This window comes from Lissotriton helveticus, chromosome 4_1 (genome assembly GCF_964261635.1).
Source record: "Lissotriton helveticus chromosome 4_1, aLisHel1.1, whole genome shotgun sequence".
NCBI lineage: Eukaryota > Metazoa > Chordata > Amphibia > Caudata > Salamandridae > Lissotriton > Lissotriton helveticus.
Genome location: NC_136063.1, coordinates 109,376,291 through 109,400,405, shown reverse-complemented (window position 1 = coordinate 109,400,405; position 24,115 = coordinate 109,376,291). Strand labels below are relative to the sequence as shown.

Below are 24,115 nucleotides of genomic sequence, written 5' to 3'. Positions count from 1 at the left end.
TAGATATGCAGATTATATATGTTTATATATGTATATTACCTACTGGCGATAGCCAGTGGGTATATATAGTTAGGATTTTTTCTCTATGGGATTTCTGAAAATTCTATGTCTAATAACTTTGGCGTTTGTGGACGGAATTGGCTGAAATTTTCAGGAAAATGGCACATTTTGTTTCTGAGCAGCCCCTGAAAATTTGGGGGGGTTCCATCAAGGGGGGCCGAGGAAAAAAGGTGGGGTCCCAAAACGCGTTTTTCCCATTAATTTTTCCATAGGGCGGTTGGACTCACTTTTAGCTCGAACGGCTGAATAGATTTACATGAAACTTGGCAAAATTGTAGATATGGTTTGCCCGACGTGCCTTTGCTATGTCTCAATATATGTGCTCCAGTGGATTTTGAGAAATTAACGTTTAAAAAAATATATATATCTGTGACAGCGCTCCGGTTAGCGCCCCGGTTCGCGTACCTGACGCGTAACGGAACTTCGCGAAGCGAAGCTGATTGGCTCTCCGGTGTCTGTCAACATTCTAAACAGTCCGGAGCGGCCGCCATCTTGTCTCTCGGTACGATCGAGAGACAAGATGTGGTGAAAAACGAAGGGGGAAATGAAGGAAAGGGGGCAAGGTAGACCACTCCTGACCCCCTAGGATTGATGAGGGGGATATTAAAGTGCCCCGCGGGGCAAAAAATAAAAATAAAAAATTTTGCGATTTTACGCCGTAGAGGCGCGTCCCGGTACGCGAACCGGGCAGCTCACCGGGCAGCTCACCGGGCAGCTCACCGGGCAGCTCACCGGGCAGCTCACCGGGCAGCTCACCGAGCAGCTTACCGGGCAGCTAACCGGCAGCGTAGCTGTCAACATTGTAAACAGTCCGGAGCGGCCGCCATCTTGTCTCTCGGTAGGTTCGAGAGACAAGATGTGGTGAAAAAAGAAGGGGAAATGAAGGAAAGGGGGCAAGGTAAACCCCTCCTGACCCCCTAGGATTGATGAGGGGGATATTAAAGTCCCCCGCGATTTTTCGCGGTAGAGGCGCTTCCCGGTACGCGAACCGGGCAGCTAACCGGCAGCGTAACGGGAGTCCGCCATCTTGTGTTTTTGGAGCGTCCGGTTCGCGTACCGGGTAGCGTCCCGGTAAGCGTAACAAGGGGAAAACCAAGAGAAACAGTAAAAAAAAAATTAAGGGAATAGATTTCCAGCAAACTTGGCAAAATTGTAGGGACTGTTTGTTTGATGTGCCTTTGCAAGGCCTCAAGATATGTGCACGTGTGGATTTTGTCTAATTAAGGTTAAAAAAATATATATATCTGTAAGCGTGCTCCGGCACGCTTACGTTACGGGTTTTGTTTGCGCTGCAGAGCCGATACGTCACGGTTATGCGACGCGTCATGAGGCGTCTCACGTGGCTACGTGATACGTCACGTAATAAAGAATATATTTTACAGCTATAGATATTAGCTTTTAAAAAACCAATGAAATTCACTGAAAAAAACATAGGTTATAGACCATATATAGTTAGGAATTTGCATTTACAAAACCTTGAAAATTCACTGAAAAAACCATAGGTTAGAGACCATATATAGTTAGCTGGACATTTTATTGACATAAAACCAATGAAATTCCATATATAGTTAGTTGCACTAACTATATATCGCGCACCCGCAATCCACTGCTGATGATGTCACATATTACATCATTCATGACATGGTCAGTGACATCACTGATGACATCACTGATGACATCTCAAATGACATCTCAAATGACATCACTGATGACATCATGACACACCAATACCAGTTACTACATACGCACTCACTGATTCCTACGTCTACACACACATTCACTCATTCACCCATACAATCACTCATACATACAGTCACTCATTATTACAACACTATCATATGCACTCATACACCTATGCAGACACTCACACACTGCCACTCATCCATGGAGTTACTCACACACCTAGTCAGTCCTGTAAAGAATCAATCACACTTCCATTTCCTCATCTATACAGTTAAACACAGAACACCATACTTCAGTGACATCACTGATGACATCACTGATGACATCTCAAATGACATCACTGATGACATCTCAAATGACATCACTGATGACATCATGACACACCAATACCAGTTACTACATACGCACTCACTGATTCCTACGTCTACACACACATTCACTCATTCACCCATACAATCACTCATACATACAGTCACTCATTATTACAACACTATCATATGCACTCATACACCTAGTCAGTCCTGTGAAGAATCAATCACACTTCGATTTCCTCATCTATACAGTTAAACACAGAACACCATACTTTTCACACATATACTAACACATACTTACTCTCTTATACAATCACTGATACAAGTACACATTGATATGCACAGAGTCACACACCTCCCAGCCAGCCACACACACACTCAGTCTTCCATACATCCACTCATTCTTCAATATGTAAAACATATTTAAACTTTACAAAAACACACAGACACTAGATGATGTCATCAGTGATGTCATTTGAGATGTCATCAGTGATGTCATCAGTGATGTCATTTGAGATGTCATCAGTGATGTCATCAGTGATGTCACTGACCATGTCATGAATGATGTAATATGTGACATCATCAGCAGTGGATTGCGGGTGCGCGATATATAGTTAGTGCAACTAACTATATATGGAATTTCATTGGTTTTATGTCAATAAAATGTCCAGCTAACTATATATGGTCTCTAACCTATGGTTTTTTCAGTGAATATAAATATAATTCATTGTGTTGATGTGGCTGATTCTTTTCAAATATTTGATCAATAAATTGGTAGGCAATATTATTGTTTAAAATACATTTTACTTTTAATATTGTATTTTATTAAATACATTCTCCATAGGGTTCTGCACAATATAGGTTTTAAAGGTGTTTTGGTACACGATATTTGTGGTGTATGACATAGCGATAATAGAAAATCAAAATTTTCTTGGACAATGTTTATGCACCAATAAAAGTCTACAATACTATTGTTATAATCAATATTGTGTCACAACAGTGTGTATAATGCCCAGTCTGTGGCCGTATGCCTCTCCTTAAGGGACTCCTTGGAGCACCTACCAGAGCCACCTGCTTAATGCACATTGGTTTTGTTAAAAAAAACTCTTTATTGGAGATTTTAATTGTCAAGTTCAGTAATGCACATTCCGGTTGGTCTTTTGCAGCCCCCTGTTTGGCTGGAGAGCATATGCTGTAGTACTTCATCTCTATGCACTTCGGATGCCCTAACACTATTTCACTTAAACTTCTTAATACAGGCCAATCCAAATGGAAAATATTTGCGCTTATGAATAGAGGTGTCTTTTGCACAATTTTTTCCTAAACCCATGCATGGGCACAGCTACATTACCACTGTGGCCTTGAGCAATCACTGCCATACGCACAAACCAAACTACTTCCCACATAGGTTACACTGCATGCACACACTTTCAGGCCATCCTTACGATAAAATCTAATTGTATTCCTCTCTCCCTTTCACTTCTGCATTGCCACAGTGACAAAACACAGGAAGAGTACAGCTCTTGGCCTCACTCATGACATGGAAACATTCCAAACATAGGTTACATGAGAAGCACTCACTCTTCATCCATTGCACTCCCTAACTAGGACCTTGCAATACATCAGGAAGTATGCGTTGGCACCTCACCAGTAGGATGAAGCTCCATTTAAATGAAACTACAATAGTATACAATGAGTAACAACAGCTTACAGCTGGCTCAACTCTGCAGGGTCATTCCTGCAGGGTCATTCCCATGCTTTGAGTTGAGACTGGGTGTGAATCCCTGGTCATCTCTTGTTGATGAGATGCGTGCAGGCTTGGTGGCACTAAAGTCTGAATCTAGATTTAGTAATCTATCCCATGCCTGTGTTCTCCCCAGTTTTTAACCTTTACCTGAAAGTTTGATGTTGAAAGGCACATATGTCTGGTTGAATTTCAAGGTGCTTCCTGTTGTACAAGAGATTAGGTTCTTCTCTGCCTTCAGCCTGGGGAACAGTCCCTTCCAAGTTAGGGCACATTCTGCCATGCATTGTTTGGCAGTGAACTTAGACATAGTTCAGGTGTGAAATGGCTGATCACAGGGTCCTGACTGGTTTATGACAGCCTGTCCACTTCTGCAAGTATGTCCTTTGCTCCTGAAAGTCTGATGTAGGTTAAAGAAATGTTAAATAGGGGTTTGACACCTCCAGGCGCTAGTATAGAGAAGTGAAGTTTGATTTCACATGATACAGTTTTCCTAGGACTTTCTTCTGCAGATCGTTCACATATTTCTGGGTGCGAACCAAGTGAAAGTTACTTTGCAGTGGCAGAGGTGCTTTATCAACATGGTTCTTTTAAATGTAACTGAAGGTTTTTGAGGGTGGGAGATTAGTTTAGTGTTTTTATTACATGAGCAGTCACCAGCAGCTTTTAACTGGTGGTAGCTGTCCATGCACACCTGTGACCAGAGTCAGTAGCACATGCAAAACAGGTGAAATTACCACTTGGACATGTCATTCTACATTCATTTTAAACAAGGGTGTAAACGAAATGCAAATATCTATCGCAACGCAGGTAAATTTGTATTGTGGACGATAATAAAAATGCTAAAAACTGTAGTGATTACTTACACAGGATTGCGGTGTCCGGGAGCGTTTCCAACACGGATCTCCGCCCCAATGAGGCGGGTTTGGCAGCAGTCATTCCGGTTGAATACTACAACGGACCCTATTCTTCGGGGCTGCTTCAGATCCACCATCCACCAGGGAGACATTTGAAACTGGGTGAGGCTGCAGGAGGATTTATGAAAGTTTCCATCATAGACTCCATCGATGGCACGCGAAGCATAAGCCCATGGATAGGTGGCATGTGTAGAGCTTTGACTGGCTCTTCCTTCCTTTGCTAGGTTGTTTCCTGAAAGAATGATGGGAATCAAGGTCTGTGAAACAGACACAGCCCTCCATACAAACCACATCTAGAGGTTTTAGGAACCTTTTATTAAATATTCCAGGAAAAGTATGAGGAATACTATACAACTATACAATCATGACAAAAGGTTCACATGTGAAGGAAGATAAAGGGATTGTAGTTGACCTGGGAAAACGTGCATATTCAAAAGCCCATGAGTTTGCATGAACATGCAGGTAAAATCTTCTTCAGATATCAAATTCAACTAAGGGTCAACCCTATCTTAAATTGACACCCAGCAATTGGGCCCGCATTGGGCTCATATCTCGTACAGGAAAAACATATTTCAATCTAAGGGAACAGGAAGGGGTAGAATGAAACTTCTCACAGTGTCCTCAGAGTGTTCGAAGAGGCACTGAATAGTGGGGCCACAGGGCAGTTTTGATCCCACAATGGCTGCTACTGTCGACTAAGAAATCAGTGCTGTTAGAGCACAAAAGTAAGTGGGTTTTAACTTGCTGACCTGATGACCTAATAAGTTTAGCTGTCACAGCACTGCCTTTATTGTGATCAATGAACTTTGTAGCTGATTCATAAAAGTATTTATGAGAAAGGAAAGTAGTGTTACAATAGAACTCTATTTCGTACGCTTTCATGCCTTTGTGAACCAACTCCCTATTCCTAAAAGTCCATCCTGTTTGTACTATGACATTGTAACACAATGCAGCGCAGTGCAGCAAGTCCCCTTGCTGTGCTGCACTGAGCGACTGAAAGGGAAGGAATGTGCAGTATTTAAGGAAATTTGGCACATTCCTTTCCTTTCTTTTGCACTGGCACCCTTTTTGCAGCCTACCACCATAGCAGAGACCTTTGCTCCATAATGCAGGATTGCTTTTGTGCAGGAAGGAACAGCTTCCTGCCTAAAACAATAAGGGCAGGCATATTCTTCTTTACAGGTGTGCTACAGACTGCAGCACACTTAAAAAGCAGAAGAAAGAAGGAGAAATGGAGATATTTCTCATAGTTTTACCTCAACTGGGAAGGTTAACGATTTTGACTAATCCCCAAGTTTGCAAGTTCTTGTAAATCTGGGGAAGAATCAAAGTCCAGGGGAGTTGCATAGGAACACCGATGGATCAAAGCAAACACAAGGAAATGATGGATGTAGAGATGAAAATATTCAGATACTCATCTCCAGTCACAGATCTAGGTTGAATCCATCATCGTTCTTTAGCTCACTTCACCACCCTAGTTCAGACACAGCTCTATGCAAATCAGTCTTGACCCTGTGCCTCATTGTATTGTATTGTATTGTATTGTATTGTAATTGCATTTATATAGCGCTCACTACCCCTGACGAGGCGCCGAAACGCTTTTTCGGCGGGTAGCACGCTACTCCAGGACCCACAGAGGATTAGTGTTGAATTAGTATAGTGAAACTTGCAAGTACATTTTAAGTGGTAGATAGGTTAATCAGTTATTTGGATTTGGAATGATAGCAGAAGGATAGAGTAGGACAAAGGTTTGTTTTTATTTATCGCTCGTTTGTTGACGCATGCTATTCAGGGAGCCTATAAAGGATTAGTGGTGAATTAATATGGTGAAATATGAGGTAATTTCAGTGGTGGATATTAGTCTGTTACTTGGAGTGAGAAGGATAGCGGATGGATAAAAGGGGAAGAAAGATTTGCATTCATAGAGCACTTGTTACCCCTGATGGGTGTTGAACGCCACTCCGGAACCCATAAAGGATTAGTGTTGAAAATTAGTATAGTATAAATATGAAGTAATTTGAGTAGAAAATATGTTATTCAGTTATTTGGGCAGTATATTAGTATAGTTGAATATGGAATATGGAATTTGAGAAGTGAAACATGTTAGTCTGTTAATTTTGATTGAAAAAGGATAGTGGAAGGATAAAAGAGTGAAGGATTTTTTTTTCCTATTTTTTTTAAGTCTTAGCAGTAGCAAGAGGCTTTTGGATGAGTAAAAATTCGTTTTGGAGGGAAAGAGTCAGAGGGGAGAGTTTAGAAATTTTTGTTTTAGGGGATCGGTGTAGTAAAAAGAGGTGTCAGATGATGCAAGGAGTGGTAGAGCAGGAGAGAGTCTAGAAAAGGTTATTTTGGCAATCATAGTAGTGGTATGGGGTTTGGGACAAATGAGAGAGTGGATGTAGAGGATATATTGATAGATATATAGGATGAGAGATAGGGTAGTGCATTAGAAGGAGTAGTAGAAAGAAGTTTGCGATGAGTCAGAAGGTTGGGCTAGAAGATATATTGAGCGAAGTATAGGCTGAGAAATAGCCTAGTGTATTGGAAATGCTAAATTAGAAGAAAGTGATAAATATATAGATCCATAAGTACATTGAAAGTATATAGATACATAAAAGAAGTAAGAATATTTAGATTAAATATATTGATAGAGGCACAGGATGAGAAATAGGGTAGTGCATTGGATATGCTTTTTCAGGAGAAAAGTAACAGACACACAGATCCAAGTACATGGAAGGTACATAGATGTACAATGGAAGTATGTACATGTAGACCAAAAATGATTTTTATTGATGAATATTATTATTATTTATTTATTTATTTTTAATTTTTTTCTTCTCTTAACAACATAATTGTTTTACATGTTTTATAAAGTAATACACAAAGATAGGTACATATCTATAGTGAAAACAAATGCTTATATACAGAGGGATATGCTGTAAATGTCTATTTCCGTATGGTGCTTATGTGGGGAAGAGCCAGATCTTGAGTAGTTTTCTGAAGATAAGGTGGTTGTCGGTGGATCTTATGTTGGGGGGTAAAGAGTTCCATAGTTTGGCTGCTTGAACAGACAAGGATGTGCCACCCATTGTTTTTTTCTTGTATGGTGGGATTTTGAGGCGAGATGCTCCTTTAGAGCGTAGGTTCCTTTGTTGAATGTGTTTGGTGATTTTATTCCTGATGAAGAGTGGTCCTATTCCATGTATTGCTTTGTGGGTAATACAAAGCAGCTTGAACGTGGATCTTCTGGCAACCGGTAACCAATGCAGGGCTTTCAAGGCAGGGGAGATGTGGTCTCGTGGTTTGATATGCAAGAGTAGTCTGGCAGCCGAGTTCTGAATCCATTGTAGTCTTTTCATGGTCGTTAAAGGTGATCCATGGTAGAGGCTATTGGCGTAATCGAGTTTGGATAGAACAAGGGAGATGGTAGCTTGGACCTTATGTGGAAATCCCAAATGAGGGAAAATTTGTCGCAGCGTTTTTACAGTAGCAAAGCTTGATCTTGCTAGTTTATTTACTTGGACATTCATCAACAGCTTGGAGTCCATGGTCATTCCGAGGTTTCTTACTTCCTTCGATACTTTAGGCAGTGATCCAAGTTCATCAGGCCATGCGGCAAGCGGGTTGTAATTTTTCCAATCGTCACACGTGAGTATTTCAGTTTTTGAAGCATTCAATTTGAGATGGCTCCACTGATCCACGGCTCTGAGACAGCTGAAAATTGGTGATTTTCCAATGTCTTTGCGGCATTTCAGTTGAAGGAGTATTTGCGTGTCATCTGCATAGTTGTAGCACGTGAGGTGAAATTTATTGATCAGTACTGGTAAAGACTTCATGTAGATGTTGAAAAGCATGGGCGAGATGATAGAACCTTGAGGGACCCATGCTTTTGTGGAGTACGGTTTGGACGAGAAAGGTGGGGTGTGAGTGACATTAGTTCTGTTTCGAAGGTAGGATGCGATCCAGTCTAGAGCAGTTCCCTCTATGCCGGCTTCATAAATTCTTTGTTTCAGAGTGTCATGGTCAACCGTGTCAAAGGCAGCTGAGAGGTCCAAGAGGAGTAGGGCAGCAACCCCGTTGCGGTCAACTGTATTCTTTAGCTCATCCCAGATGGCAAGGAGGGCAGATTCAGTGCCTCTTCGTGGATGGAATCCTGTTTTGAAATCTGAAAGTATGTCATTCTCTTCAATGAATTGTGACATCTGGGCGAACACTGCTCTTTCTATAAGTTTGCCCAGGAAAGGTCCATTTGTAATGGGTCTGTAGTTGTCGGGGTTCAGCGGGTCCAAGTTTGTTTTCTTCAGTAAAGGGCGTATGTATGACTTTTTGAGTTCTTCTGGAAATATTCCAGTAGTTAAGGAATCGATGATGATTCTTCTTACTGGAATGGCAGCAGAGGTTGTTAAAAGAATTGTCTTGAAAGTTTGTGGCGGACAGGGGTCAGAAGGGCTGCCGGCAGGCCTCCTTGCTTTGACCATGTCCATAAATTTATCGTGTGATATGTGTTGGAAGGAACGGAGAGGCTTGATTAGAGCATTCTTGGATAGTTTTTTTGTACAAGGTTTAGTGCTGGTGCTTTGTTTCTGTTGTAAGTATGAGTCCAACGTGTCTGCTTTGTCCATGTATTGATTTGCCAGTTTGTCTGTGAAATCTTGAGTAACAGGATAAGTTCCTTCTAGGCAATTTGGTTTTCGAAATTCATTGAGTATTTTATAGAATTCTTAGTTTGCACATTTAGCGTTTTGAATTCTGTCTGAAAAGTACCTCTTCTTAGCTTTTTTGATAGCCGACTTATATAATCTGTTACATTTTTGTAGGTGAAGTTTGTCTTGTTTGGCGTTTGTTTTGAGCAAGGTACGTTGCACCTTTCTAATTTGTTGTTTTATGTCTTTTATTTCTATGTTTCTCTAAGGCGCTTTTTTCCTTTTGTTCTTTTGTGTGGTTTTGAGTGGTATCAGGATGTCAAAAGCTTCCTGTAGCCACTCATATAGATTCTGAACAGAATTTATGGTTTCCAGATTTATACTGGATGTTAGTTATGTTTCCAAGTGTTCCAACTTGAGTTTGTTCCACGGCCGATAGGTGGATGGATGTAAGGTAGTTTTAGGTGAGTCGCTTAGTGTTGTTTTTTGTTGGAAAGCAAGCAAGTGGTGGTCTGACCATGTGTCTGGAGTTATAGTTTGAAAGGTAACTAGTTCAGTATTAGCAAAAATGACATCTAGGATATGTCCAGCAATGTGTGTCTGATTGGGGACAATCTGTTGCAGGTTCAATGCGTCTAGACCAGTGATTATTGTTTTTGGATGGGTCATATTGGTTTTATCAAACCAAATGTTAAGGTCACCCAGAATGCACAGGTTGCAGTGTATTGTTATCAGATTTGAAACTGTGTCTAGAAGTGCGTCTGGGAATGTTGCCTTGCTAGGTGGAGGTCTGTAAAGGAGCAGGAAGTTACAGGTGGAAGACGGTGTAGGATTGAAACTTGTTAGAAGAGCCTCACAATTCTTTATGGAGATGTTGTCAACTTTAGTGATATGTATTGTTTGCCTGAATACAACAACTAGACCACCTCATTTTTTGGCTATACGATTTTGGGTGATTATTTGATAGCCTAGAGGAATGGCTTCATGCAGGACTGGAGCCATATCCTCTCCCAACCATGATTCGGTTATGAATAGTGTGTCTGGTTTTGCATCGGTGAGAAGGTCGTAGATTTGATGCTTGTTTTTAGAGAGGGATCGAGCATTTATTAGTAGACAGTGTAGATAGTGGCCTTTGGTGATAGTGGAACTTTGTTTTGTAGAAGAGTGATCAGTATTGTGTGGGTGTGTAGCAGGTGTGTTTTAGTGCTGGTGTTAGCTGTATTAGGATAGCAATCGTGTAGCTGTTCTTTATCATGTTCCTCATCCAGCATGCTAAGAAGACATTTTGATGGGTCTGCATGTGTATGTGTTGGAGATGGTGTTTGAGAATGAGTTGGAGTGCTGTGTTGCTTTTGTGGTGCAACATTGTTGTGCTGTAGAATTGGGGAAGCAAAGTTGTGAGGTGTGGCATGTTGCTTATATTTTTTGTGTGTGTTAAAGGCGGAAGGTGTATGAGTCTGGGGAGGTGGTGCAGCATGTGGGTCATGACGTAATGTTCTAAATTGTCCAATGGATGAGAGGCGGTTAGAAGAGAGGTGCTGTATTGCTGTATCTGTGTTAGGTGTGGTGGAAGAGTGAAAGCTTGGCATTGGTGTTTGTTCCTTTGTGTGCTTTGAAAGGTGGGTATATGTATGTATTATGTGATAGTAAGTATTATGAGGTGTTGCGCTCTGAAGATCTTGTGCTGTGTGTGTGATATGTATTGCTTTTGAGGTGTGGTGAAAAGGGGTGCTGATGTATATGTTTCATGCACCTGATTTGGTTGTGTAGTATTGTTTGTGAGAGGAGGTTGTGACGTAGAGGGGGTGGTGATGTGTTTATGTGTAAAGTGTATGTTGTGTGTAGGAGGGAATGACGTAGAGGTGAGAGTGTTTATCTTAGACTGGTTTGTTTCAAGAGTTACAAAGTGTGGTGGTGTGCAGTGTGTGTATAGTGTGTTAGTGTTATTATGGTAGAAGGGAGAGGAGGGTGTTGGTTGGACAACTGATGGAAGGATCATTATATATTTGTTAGTGATAAAAGGTGGACTGTTAGGTGTAATTGCAGCAGGGAGAGTGTGTCTGAGTGGGATGTAGTTATTTATGGTGTTGATTGGCGTTGTGTTAGTAATGAGTGATTGGTTAGTGGTATAGGATAGAGTTGTGTACTGTTTGTGGGTGATGGTGGATATGTGTGGTAGTTGGGATAGTAGGGTGTGTAGATGTGGTTTGGTTGGGTTGGTGGTGCATGCTGGTACATTAATCTGTGCATAGTGGTGTGCGTGGTGTATATTTGGTGTGAGTGTGTTGCTCTGTTTGTGGTTGTGGATGGTGTGGGCTTGGTATTGTTAATTGAGAAAAAGGGCAGCATTTCTGGCCCTAGTACCAACCAGTCTCGAACAGGCCCAAACAGGCAACTACCCTTGTCCCCTCAACGCCCGGGCTGAGACGCCCTTAGCCTGGCCTTTTTTTTAGCCCTAGTAATCAGGTGACCCCATCAGCCAATGGGAACCCTAGCCCTAACACTATCCAATCACAACACTAGCCCTAACATCTAGAACCAATAGGAGACCAGGACCTTACAGCCAATCTTAACCCTAGTCCAAGCACCCAATCAGTTCAAAAACCCTGATCTCTGCGTCCAATAAAGGCCTTAGCCCTACCACTAGTCCCAACCCAATTCCAAGCAGCCAATGGTACAGGTAGCCCTAGTCCCTACTTCCAATAGAAAGCCTAACCCTACTCTTAGTCCCACAACTGGTCCAACAACCAATCACACCAGAAGCCCTAAATAGCTACTTCCAATTAAAGGTCTAACCCTAGCCCTAGTCCCACCCTACTCCCAACAACCAATAACATAGGAAGCCCTAGTCCCTACTTCCAATAGAAATCCTAACCCTAGCCCTAGTCCCAACCCTGCAATGATTGAATCACAGACCAAGAAGCCAATCAGAACCCTCAAATACCCAACCAATGAGGACATTAACCCTAACCCAATAGAAACACCAGATACAACCACCAATCAGTGTACACATGTGCCAACCACTAGCACACCATATAAGGTCCCAGCAACCTCAGACAAGGTTTGATGGCCAGGGAGTTGGAAGCTGCTTGCTCCTGTTCAGAATCTCCTAGGAGACAGACAGTCTCAATCCACAACTTTGGACTTCAGCAGTTTAAGGCTTCACTAACTCGAAATCTAACAATACTGTTTGAATAAAACTTTACAACCCCTGAGGGCCAAAAAACGAAGTGCACAGGCTCCAGTAGATACAGTTTAAACAGCTCACAGAAGCACCCTTTGATGTAGAAAATCCCTGTTGCTGGGGGGGAGGCAGAGGGGCAGGGGGGCTGGCCTCACTGGCTTGTGAACACAAAATGGAGCCTGGGGGTGCACTGTTTGAGCACACAGGCCTAAGCACAGAGCAAAGGAGAAATTTGAAGGGAAAACAGATTTGTCACCAAGGAATGAGAGGGACAAACTACAGAGGCCCAAACTGCCAAACCATGTCTTACCTGGACTGGAAAAAAGCATCCTGGAACCAGTTTTGGGCTAACAGCCCTCATTAGCCAGGCTAACTTGAATCCAGTGGCAAAGTGAGCAAGGGACCCACGTCTGGGCATACACTGCCAACTTAGGGCGAACAAAGCATACACAAGGAGATGATGGCTGGAGTGCTGAAACTTTTCAGACACTCACCCCCAGTCACAGATCTAGGTTGAATCCGTCATCATTCTTTAGCTCACTTCAACACCCTCATTCAGACACAGCTCTATGCAAATCAGTCTTGACCCTGTGCCTCATGGGAACAGTCCAGCCTGAACTGCCAAGCCATGTCTTACCTGGACCAGAAAAAAAGCATCCTGGGACCAGTTTCAGGCTAACAGCCCTCACCAGCCAGACTAGCTTGAATCCAGTGGCAAAGTGAGCAAGGGACCCACGTCTGTGTCCCTGCAGAAAGCTGTGTCTGAACTGTGGTGGCGAAGTGTTCCATTGATCCTTCCACCCTCAAATTCATCAATGGTGGCACAACCTTTTCCAAAATCAAAAGAAGTTCACTAAGGGGCATATTTATAAGCTTTTTTGAGACACTCTTTCACCACACAATGTGGTGCACGAATGGCGCAAGTTAAAAATGAGATTTATTATGCCACACAAGGCCACCTTGTATGGCACTTAATGGTATCATAAATCTTAAGTAATGCAATGCAGCGCAAATTGCTATGGCACATTACTCTGTGCCAAGGAGGTGTTTCTATAGGTTTTGCATGGGTGTTCCAGGTGAGTGCACCAGAAGTGGTAGACCTGGGAATGAGTCAAAAACCTACAGCTCCCCAGATGAGATGCAAACAAGGATAAATATCTTTATTTCTGCTAATTGTTTCCTCTTTCTAGGTGTTCTGTAGCACACATAGGAAGAGGAAAAAGCCTCGAGGGATTGTTTTTGTGAAGGAAGATGAGCCTTCCTGCAGAAAAGCAATCCTACATGCCTGCATTGGCACTAGGCATCCATTATGCACCAGTGCTGGGGAAAGGACAGGAATGTGCTGTATTGTGATAAATATTGATCATTCCTGCCCTTTCCCTGTAACACAATGCAGCAAGGTGACTGCACTGTGTCACTTGGCCATAAATATGACCCAAAATTTGGTAACAAATAACCTTGCATGATGTATCACACAGTATTGTGAATAATGCAACTCATTCACAACATTTATTAATATCTCTGATAATAGATAGACTCATTTAATCCTGTTATAATTTGTTCACTGAGATTTTGTAGGATGTTTTATTTTCTCAGTAATGACATCTTAATCCAACATCATAAAGAGAACAAGTGTGTTTGTGCAAACAAGGTATATGTAACGAAGTGCTTCATGCATCTCTGTGCATAGTAGTAAACAATCTTTACTCCATAAAATGTCATGTCCATCAGTGTGAAGTATACCCATGGACGAGAATCTCCCACCAACTGACTAGTCATAAACACAGTTACCATACTCTACTAGATGAGCCCATTTCATGAATTTTTGTGAATCCCTGTGTATGTCTACAAAAGCATGTGTTCATTTCCTCAAGGGTCAACTATAATCCTCTCTCCCTGGGCTCACGATATTTCATGTGCATCTGCACATGATTAATCTACTCAGTCTCTCTTTTCAACTAAATAATTGTTCATGTTATTCATCCTAAGATCTCTACCATGATTACACAAAAAATCTCCATATGCATATGCTGGTATATCATTTCTCACCAAATCCAAAACATAACCTTATATTCAGAGTATGCATCCTCGAGGTATTGTGTGCACCCATATGATTATCCTATCACCATGACTATTTCTGAATAATTGGTTCTGATGAGTCCATCAACCAATCATATATTTATGCCCACATTACATCCAGAATAGCACAAAATGATGTCTTGTGTGGCTTGTCATATCAGTCCACATGACGCCATTTGGATACCTACAGGGAAAGTTAACACCATTGTGTATACTTTAGCAAGTGTATCAAAATTATTATTATAAAAGCACTTATTCATTAAAAATATGCACATAATTTAGATAGTAGAACACTTATTATACAAAATGTATATCAAAGTTCATATTTAGGCATAAAGGAGTCAACATCAATGGCCTTCAATACAAGATGATCTTCATAGATGTATATGTAATTCCGCATCATTTGAGGTGGCCCAATGGAGTTTCATTTCCCATCATTACAATCAATTTCGATTCGAGTCTCCTCAGCTCCTCAGTTCCAATCCTCTATCTTTACCTTATATGTTTGATGCCATAATAGCTAAACCCCTTTGAGGAACTCTGATGGGTCTCCATAAAATGAACTGTCATAGTTTTTACAATCCTTATGCACTATAAAATGCTTACTTTCAATTTCCTGATAGTTCTACCAATGTATGTACTTTTCTGATAGTCCCATTCAAGAACATATTTTACATACCTTGTACTGCATGTTATCACTTCTCTTATCATAACTTTTTGTCCTTGAGGGGTTTTATATTCTTGTGTATTTTGGCAAAACTGGCATGCTTTACATACATCACATTATACTAAACCTTTACTCAGGTATTTTCAATCAATCAATCAGTACTTGTTAAGCATGGCTACTCACCCGTGACGGTCTCAAGGCGCTTAAGGAGGGGAGGGAGGAGGTGGGGGGGTTACCAGGTCCAACTGGGCACTGTGAATAGCCAGGTCTTGAGATCCTTCCTGAATTGTATCAGAGATGGGGGGAGCCTGAGGTGGAAGGGCATGGCGTTCCAGAATTTGGCGGCGGGGTAGGAGAAAGATCTTTTTCTGTTCTTGGTTCTTGCAGATGAGAGGGATGGTGGCGAATGCTAGTTTTGCAGAGCGGAAGGGTCTGGTGTGTACTTGGAATGAGAGGCACTGGTTCAGGTATGCTGGTCCGGCATCATGGATGGATTTGTAGGTGTGTGTAAGGAGCTTGAAGGTGACTCCCAAGTTGACTGGGAGCAGTGGAGTTCTTGTAGGTGTTCTGAGATGTGGCTGCAGCGTGGGACACTGAGGACCAGTTCGGTTGTGGCATTCTGCATGTTCTGAAGTTTCCTAAAGAGTTTCTGTGTGGCTCCTGCATAGAGTGCTTTGCCATAAATAAGACTGCTGATGATGTGTGTGTGTGGGTGACTGTGTTCCTGGCCTCAGTGGGGGATCTATCTGCAGGACTTCCGAAGCAGGTGAAGAGTGTGGAAGCATGATGAGATGACGGCGATTGATCTGGTGGTACATGGTGAGTGAGGACTCCAGTATGATGATGAGATTTTGTGCATGGTCAGTGGGTGTGGGGGGGGTACTAGCTCAGCGGGCCACCTTGATTCTTCCCAGACGGAGGTGTTGGGCCCCAGGATGAGGACTTCGGTCTTGTCTGAGTTGAGCTTGAGGCAGTTGTTTCTTATGCAGGCGGTGACGGTCTCCATCCTGTTGTGGAAGGTTTTTCTGGCACTGGTGGTCTCGCTGGTGATGGATAGAATCAGCTGGGTGTCATCGGCATAGGATACGATGTTGAATTTGTGGATCCTGACAATAGTTGCGAGCGGGGCCATGTAGATGCTGAAAAGCATGGGGCTGAAGAAGGAGCCCTGAGCAGTCTGCAGCTGTTCTGTGTGGGTATTTTATCCATCCTGATCGATTTTGAATGGGGCTATAGAAGCTATGTCTCAGAATATCCCCAAGGGTTGCAGTCCCCCATAAGGTAATGATGAGTTTTGGGCCCACAATATCTTTTAAGTGTTCATCAAGTTATAAAATGTGCCAATTCCTGTTCAAGACCTTTTCAGGTTTATCTTTTGTGATCTGATAAAGGAGAGATTCCCTGTTTTCCATCTTAGCTCTAGTCAATATTTGGGTTTTATTTTGGTTGATGTCAAATCCAGTTGGGCTATGAATGAAGTGAATGAGTCCAGCAATTTCTGTGGGCATCCTACCATCAATATTTCATCGTTGGTGTACAGTAATCCTGGGATCCATTGTTCACCTACCTGGGGAACTTCAGTACCAGTCTCTAACAGATAATTCTCCAGCCCATTGAAATATAATGGAAAGAGAAACGTGGCAAGCACATAGGCTTCCCTATTTGAACCATATCTCACACTAACAGTGACTTTGATATAAAACTGTCTTACAAAGCCTACAATGAGCTTATCTACCCCCATTTAATTCAGGGTACCCCAGGGTTTTGACTTGTTAACAATGTCAAAAGCAAAACCGAGGTCTTAGGTTGATGAATGCCCTGTACAGGCCTGGTCACCCCCACGCTCCTGTGCCTGCTGCCGCTGCCGCAGCCCCAGCCTCCCGAGGGCCACCGAGCCCACACCAGCTTTTCCCGCCGCCCCAGCCTCCCGAGGGCCGTCGAGCCCACACCAGCTTTTCCCGCCGCCCCAGCCTCCCGAGGGCCGCCGAGCCCACACCAGCTTTTCCCGCCGCCCCTGCCTGTGGCCCCGCCCCCCCGACAGCCGATTGGCTCGCGCTCCCGCCTCCCCGCAGACCCTCCCGACCGGCTCCCTTCTTAAGGGGAGCCAGAGCAAGATCCAGGGAGTGACCACTGCGCCTACGGCCTGGTCACCCCCACGCTCCTGTGCCTGCTGCCGCTGCCGCAGCCCCAGCCTCCCGAGGGCCGCCGAGCCCACACCAGCTTTTCCCGCCGCCCCAGCCTCCCGAAGGCCGCCGAGCCCACACCAGCTTTTCCCGCCGCCCCAGCCCGTGGCCCCGCCCCCCCGACAGCCGATTGGCTTGCGCTCCCGCCTCCCCGCAGACCCTCCCGACCGGCTCCCTTCTTATAACGTCCCCAGAGCGACCGCGCAGCGGACTCGCGCAGCGGGAGCACCGATTGAGCGCCGAAGGTGCGCCAAAGGTAAGCCCGTCTGCGCCCGTCCGCGCCTGGACCGCGCCCAGCGCCAGGACCCCTGGCCCTCGCAGACCCCAGCCCACCCGCCGGACGTACGACGCCGCCACCCTCAACGCACTCAACGCCGGCCAAACCCCTGGATGCTACCGAGCCACCCCGAGACGCACCCACGGACCCTTCATCTGCCAGTCCTGCAAGTTCTCCTGCACCCGGACCTGCACTGCACCAGCACCCACCAAGCCGAACTCCAGCAGCACCCACCTGAAGTGCATCCTGCTCAACACCCGCTCCGTCCACAGACACGCCGTCGAGCTCTGGAACCTGCTCGACACCACAGCCCCAGACGTCGCCTTCCTCACGGAAACCTGGATGAACGCCTCCTCAGCGCCCGACACCGCCATCGCCATCCCGGACGGCTACCAGATCATCCGGAGAGACCGCGTCAACCAGACAGGAGGAGGCATCGCCATCATTCACAGGAACACCATCCGCATCACGACCAACACCGACGACACCATCGCACCCGCCGAACACCTGCACTTCCAGATCCACATCAACCCCAAGACCACCCTCAGAGGCACCCTCATCTACAGACCCCCGGGACCACGCACACAATTCAGCGAGGACATCGCCGACTTCATCAGCCCGCTCGCCCTCCCCTCAGCCGACTACATCCTCCTCGGGGACCTCAACTTCCACCTGGAGAACAACGACGACCGCAACACCACCACCCTGCTGGAAAACCTCGCAAACCTGGGACTCAAGCAGCTGGTGACCACCCCCACCCACCTCGCCGGACACACTCTCGACGCCGTCTTCTCATCCAGCAAAGACATCGCCTTCAGCCACGCCACAGGACTCCACTGGACGGACCACAACTGCGTCCACTTCACCTTCAGAAGAACGACGACCCACCACCACCAGCAACAGGTTGCCCGAAGAAGCTGGAACAAGATCACAGCCAACCAGCTCGCCGCTTCCCTGAGTCAGCACCCTCCCGCCAGCTCAGCGAACCCCAGCCAGGCCGCCGACAACCTCACGAAGTGGATCAGCAACTGCGCTGACGAACTCGCCCCTCTGAGGACCCCGCCCAGCAGATCCGGCAGCAAGAAAGCCCCATGGTTCACCGACGAACTCAAGAGCTCCAAGAAGAACTGCCGAGCCCTCGAGAAAGTCTGGAGAAGGGAACCAACACCGGACAACATGACCACCCTCAAGCTTGCCACCCGGAAGCACCACCAACTGATCCGCGCCACCAAGAAAACTGCATTCAAGGACCGACTGGACAACAACGCACACAACTGCAAGGAACTCTTCAACATCGTGAAAGAGCTCTCCAACCCCAACGCCGGAAACAACGACATCACCCCATCGCAAGACCTCTGCAACTCCCTCGCCTCCTACTTCCACAACAAGATCGTGGACATACACAACAGCTTCAGCATTCAACCATCGCACACAACGACCGCAGCAACGCCGCCCACCACCACCCTCCGCGCCTGGACTCCGATCAGCACCGATGACACCGTCCGCATGATGAACTCCATCCACTCCGGATCTCCGACCGACCCCTGCCCTCACCACGTCTTCAACAAGGCCGACGCTGTCATCGCACCCCACCTGCGGGACATCGTCAACACCTCCTTCGACACCGCCACCTTCCCGGAGAGCTGGAAACACGCCGAACTCAGCGCTCTACTAAAGAAACCAACAGCGGACCCCACCGAACTCAAGAACTACCGCCCCATCTCGCTCCTCCCGTTTCCAGCCAAAGTCATCGAGAAGACCGTCAACAAACAGCTGGCCGCCTTCCTCGAGACGAATGGATCCCTCGACCCCTCACAGTCTGGCTTCCGAGCCAACCACAGCACCGAGACCGCCCTCATCGCTGCCACCGATGACATCCGAGCCCTGATGGACAACGGAGAAACAGCGGCCCTCATCCTCCTAGACCTCTCCGCGGCATTCGACACTGTCTGCCACCGCACCCTAGTGCAGCGCCTCAGCAACGTCGGAATTCAGGAGAAGGCACTGGAATGGATCGTCTCCTTCCTCGACGGAAGAACACAGAGAGTCCGTCTACCACCGTACAAGTCAGAGGCCACCGAAGTCATCTGCGGCGTCCCTCAAGGATCCTCGCTGAGCCCCACCCTCTTCAACGTCTACATGAGCCCCCTCGCGCCCATCGCACGCCAACACAACCTGAACATCATCTCCTACGCCGATGACACCCAGCTGATCCTCTCACTGACCAACGACCCCGCCGCTTCCAGAGCCGACCTTCACGAAGGGATGAAAGATGTAGCCGAGTGGATGACGACCAGCCGCCTGAAACTGAACTCAGACAAGACGGAAGTCCTCATCCTGGGCTCCTCGCCCTCCGCCTGGGACGACTCCTGGTGGCCCCCCGCCCTGGGCACCGCACCCACACCGACACACCACGCACGCAACCTGGGCTTCATCCTGGACTCCTCCCTCTCCATGACCAGACAAGTCAACGCCGTCTCCTCGTCATGCTTCAACATCCTGCGCATGCTACGGAAGATCTTCCGGTGGATCCCCACCGAGACCAGGAAGACGGTCACCCAGGCCCTCGTCACCAGCCGACTGGACTACGGCAACGCCCTCTATGCCGGAACCACCGCCAAGCTCCAGAAGAGACTCCAGCGGATCCAGAACGCCTCAGCCAGACTCATCCTCGACATCCCCCGACGCAGCCACATCTCCGGACATCTGAGAGACCTGCACTGGCTCCCCGTCAACAAGAGAATCACCTTCCGTCTCCTCACCCACGCACACAAAGCCCTACACGATCAAGGCCCGAGCTACCTCAACAACCGCATCAACTTCTACGCTCCCAAACGCCACCTCCGATCAGCCAGTCACGCCCTCGCCGGCGTCCCCCGCATCCGAAGAACGACAACAGGAGGAAGGTCCTTCTCCCACCTGGCCGCCAAGACCTGGAACTCCCTCCCGACCGACCTGCGCCTGACCCAAGACCACCTCTCCTTCAGGAAGAAGCTCAAGACCTGGCTGTTCGAGCAGTAGTAGCACCCCCCCCCCCCCCCCCCCAAGCGCCTTGAGACCCTCCGGGTAAGTAGTGCGCTCTATAAATGTCCTTGATTGATTGATTGATTGATTGATTGATTGATTTGGCTTTGATATACTTAGAAATCAGAATGTACAGGTTTAGTGATTGCTCAAGTGTGGTGCCTAACTTGGGACAAAAGTCATACTACAAGTCAGACAGAATAATTTTTAACTCAGTCCATTTCTCAAGCTGATCTAATAGACCTCAGCCATCATTGTTTGTGGTAGATTGAACATGTGAGATCGCGATATAGCCCCCAGTTTAGCCTTTATCTCCTTTTTAGATCGAGCCTAGACAGTGCTTGCTCTGTCTGGAAGATCTGTACTTTGTGGGCTCTGGAGATCAGCCCCAGGCTTGTCTGCTTCCACTTTTGCTTAGGGGCTATTTTTTCTGTTCAACTGCCTCTATTTAACTGTCCACATAGATTGAAGCACTCCACTTACAACAGCTCAAAATAGCTCAATTAGTTCAGTAATACAAAATCATCCAAAAAGCTCTTGAAGGTTTTTCTTCTTTTATTTCTTTTCCAATTCCAATCCCAAACCAACGCGTTTCGCCGAGGTTATTAAACACCCAATGGCTTCCTCAGGGCTGGAAATAATACAAAATATTTCTGTCTTAGATTCACATACATTTTTTTCTCAATTAGAGTAGAGCAGATAGAGCCCCACATGGCCATAGAGAAAACCTATGTCTTTCAGAATTCACATTTCATTAGTGAATACATGCACATACTAATAGAGTAAACATATCTGAGAACATTTCTGTCCAAATGAAATACATAGTCCCAACATACAACACAATGGTGACTTGAAGTGCCCATTGCCAGATCATTCAAAAGAAAAGTGAACAGCCTCATGTGAGATTGCTTGTGTAAATCAGCTTAAATCCCAAAATGAAAATTGTATTTCGAAGGTATTTTACCTTGTCTTCTTATATAATCTTGCCTAGAGGAAGAAAACATTTCCTTACTCTTAACCATCGGCATGAGGGGAAGATTATTAATCAATCGCGTGATATTTCCAACGTTCAATTTTTACTTAACAGAAATTTCCTACCTTGTATTGTAGGGAGAATGCTCTTTTTATTATCTGCTGATATCCTCCAGTCGGACTAAAAGTCTCTTTTGTGCTCGTAACTTCTAAAAAAATAAAACATTACTCCATCTCAAAACACTTATTCATCTCTCTTGTCTAACAGCTCATTTCGAACACCAACAGAGGAGTAACTTTTAAACTTAACTAATCTCACCTGGAACACTATTCAGTCTATCGTTTTTGTCCAGTTTCCTTATTCCTAATTTCAATTCTCTTTATCTCGCCTGATTTTTGTTCTGTCAATCTGAAAATTAAAGGTCACAATTAAGTCTCCAACATATTCCTAACCACTATAAAAACGCTTCCCGTATTACACCTGATGAAGCAAAGCTTCGCATTTGCGACTTGCTTTTGTCATGAACCTCGTCCATGTATAACCAAGTAATAATTTGTATGTCTTACTAATGTTTATTTCATGTTTGAAACGAAATCAATGAAGCTTGCCTATGTGTATTTCTAATACAACTAATTTGAGTCTTTAAAATGGCCGCTGCTTTGAAATAGCTCCTGCGCATGCGTCAGTCACACTCACGTGTCCTGACGTGTTTGCAGGTTTGGAGGGAAATAGTTGCGCATGCGTAATACATAGCTTTGGCAATAACGTGGTACTGCTCGTTCCATTGCTCTTGTGCTCGTATATATGTAGCTAACATTTAGACTGCATAAGTATATTTCTTAGTGATAAGTTGAAAGTACAAACCCAATGATGTGTTTTTCATATCGTTGTTTCTATGTATTAATTTGTTTTCGCTTACTTTTCATGTATCCTCGACTCGGAGGGGTGCTGGGATGGGGAGACCATCTTGGAGGGTACTTGTGCGCAGACTCGCCAGGAGCCATAATGGCATTGAATTGCTGCCAAAGAAAGTTGATACCAGAAGCCACCCTGGGAAGCAGTACCTTCGCCCGCAGCATCACGATATTGTTCTAATATGTTGCTAAAATGTATTTCTTTCCCTGTATTCTGCGCAATTTTCTCATGGGAACCCCAATCTTGCTAGGCGGTGCCCAGAGATGTAAATAAGGCCTCCAAATAGTCTGTTCTGATTGGTGTGTTACCCAAATCCTATCTTAGGACCAATCCAAATTGAGGGATTCTGACACTTTGCAACATTGGGGGGGTGGTACACCGTCCCCAAACTGTATATCTACCCTGGGTTCACCTAGGGAAATGGTCCGACTTGTCTGGTTTAGCTGACCTGTCACTGACCCAACACACTCAATAGGTGACTGAAGATACAGAGCACTGCGGAGTACTCTGTCCGAAATTGACCATAGACTAAGGTTCTACTGAACCTTAAAGTGCTGGCGAAGCACTTTGCTGGGAGTTCGCTGACCCAATCGGGGTCTTGATCGATAGCTGCAGAGAGGGTGGAGCGCAGGCGTTGCTTCCGAACTGCGGGTACTGATTCCTGTCCTGAGGGTTTCCTGTCCTGTCCGGAGGTCCTGTCCTGATTCCTAATCTGAGGGTATCCTGTCCTTTCCTGGGTGTCCATTCTGCACCTGCTGTGCATTGAGGGGTATCCTTCCTTGAGGGTTTCCTGTCCTTAACTGACCCGTGGCCAGGGTTTGGTTTCCACACCAGTCTAGGTAAATATTGCTCTGAAATCTTTAAACTTGCACCTTTCTATTTTTCGGTCTTTTGCTTTAATAAAGACACACCTTTGCACATGTTGATTTTTTCCATGCTTTGCCGCAAACTATTGAATCATAAAGTCATTTGCATATTTTCATAACGTGTTCCCATGTTATCATATCTGTTAGAAATCATATTTTGCATTGCAGTTTGTCACTTTCTGATATAGTCTAGAACGTCGTTACTTAAACTATCCAAAGAACTTTTGCCCTAAATGCATAGCGTTTCCTGTGGCATCCCATATTAGTATTTCCATGATTACCCTGACTTTATTTCTCTATAGCTATGTACTTTTCATTATCTTGATTATCGATTGTCTTATTCTTGTAAATCTAATGCTTACCGAGAACGAACTTTAGATAAAGATTTTAAAACTTCCAGTTGTCCGTGGTCATTTACAAACAGTATTGAATGTCATTTTGAGTTTGTATTTTTGCTGCCTTTCCTTTACAGCTAGCTCCCTGATCCGTTGTGGTCATAGGTACCCGTGTCGGTGAATGGTAAGTCGGGTACGCTGAGTAATAACAGTAGGGAATTCACACAAATTGGTAGCAGCCCGTGAAGTCACCC

The 24,115-nt window shown here is 45.1% G+C and overlaps 1 protein-coding gene across 4 annotated transcripts in view; it reads right to left on the bottom strand.

Moving 5' to 3' along the window:
- LOC144828409 (fucolectin-4-like) overlaps positions 1 to 24,115 on the bottom strand; it is a 390,135-nt gene that overhangs the window by 65,867 nt on the left and 300,153 nt on the right. Inside the window, exons 5-8 of one of the 4 annotated variants that reach the window (XR_013610443.1) lie at positions 22,064 to 22,153; positions 21,871 to 21,953; positions 21,737 to 21,759; positions 4,816 to 4,947 (exon numbers count right to left, since the gene is read on the bottom strand). Coding sequence is in view for 1 of the 4 variants with exons in the window: in XM_078686534.1 (XP_078542660.1) it covers positions 4,665 to 4,947 (283 nt within the window). In the remaining 3 variants the exon portion in view is untranslated. Of the gene's footprint in view, positions 1 to 4,664; positions 4,948 to 21,736; positions 21,760 to 21,870; positions 21,954 to 22,063; positions 22,154 to 24,115 lie in introns of those variants that run through there. The other 3 variants (XR_013610442.1, XR_013610444.1, XM_078686534.1) reach the window with 3 other exon arrangements.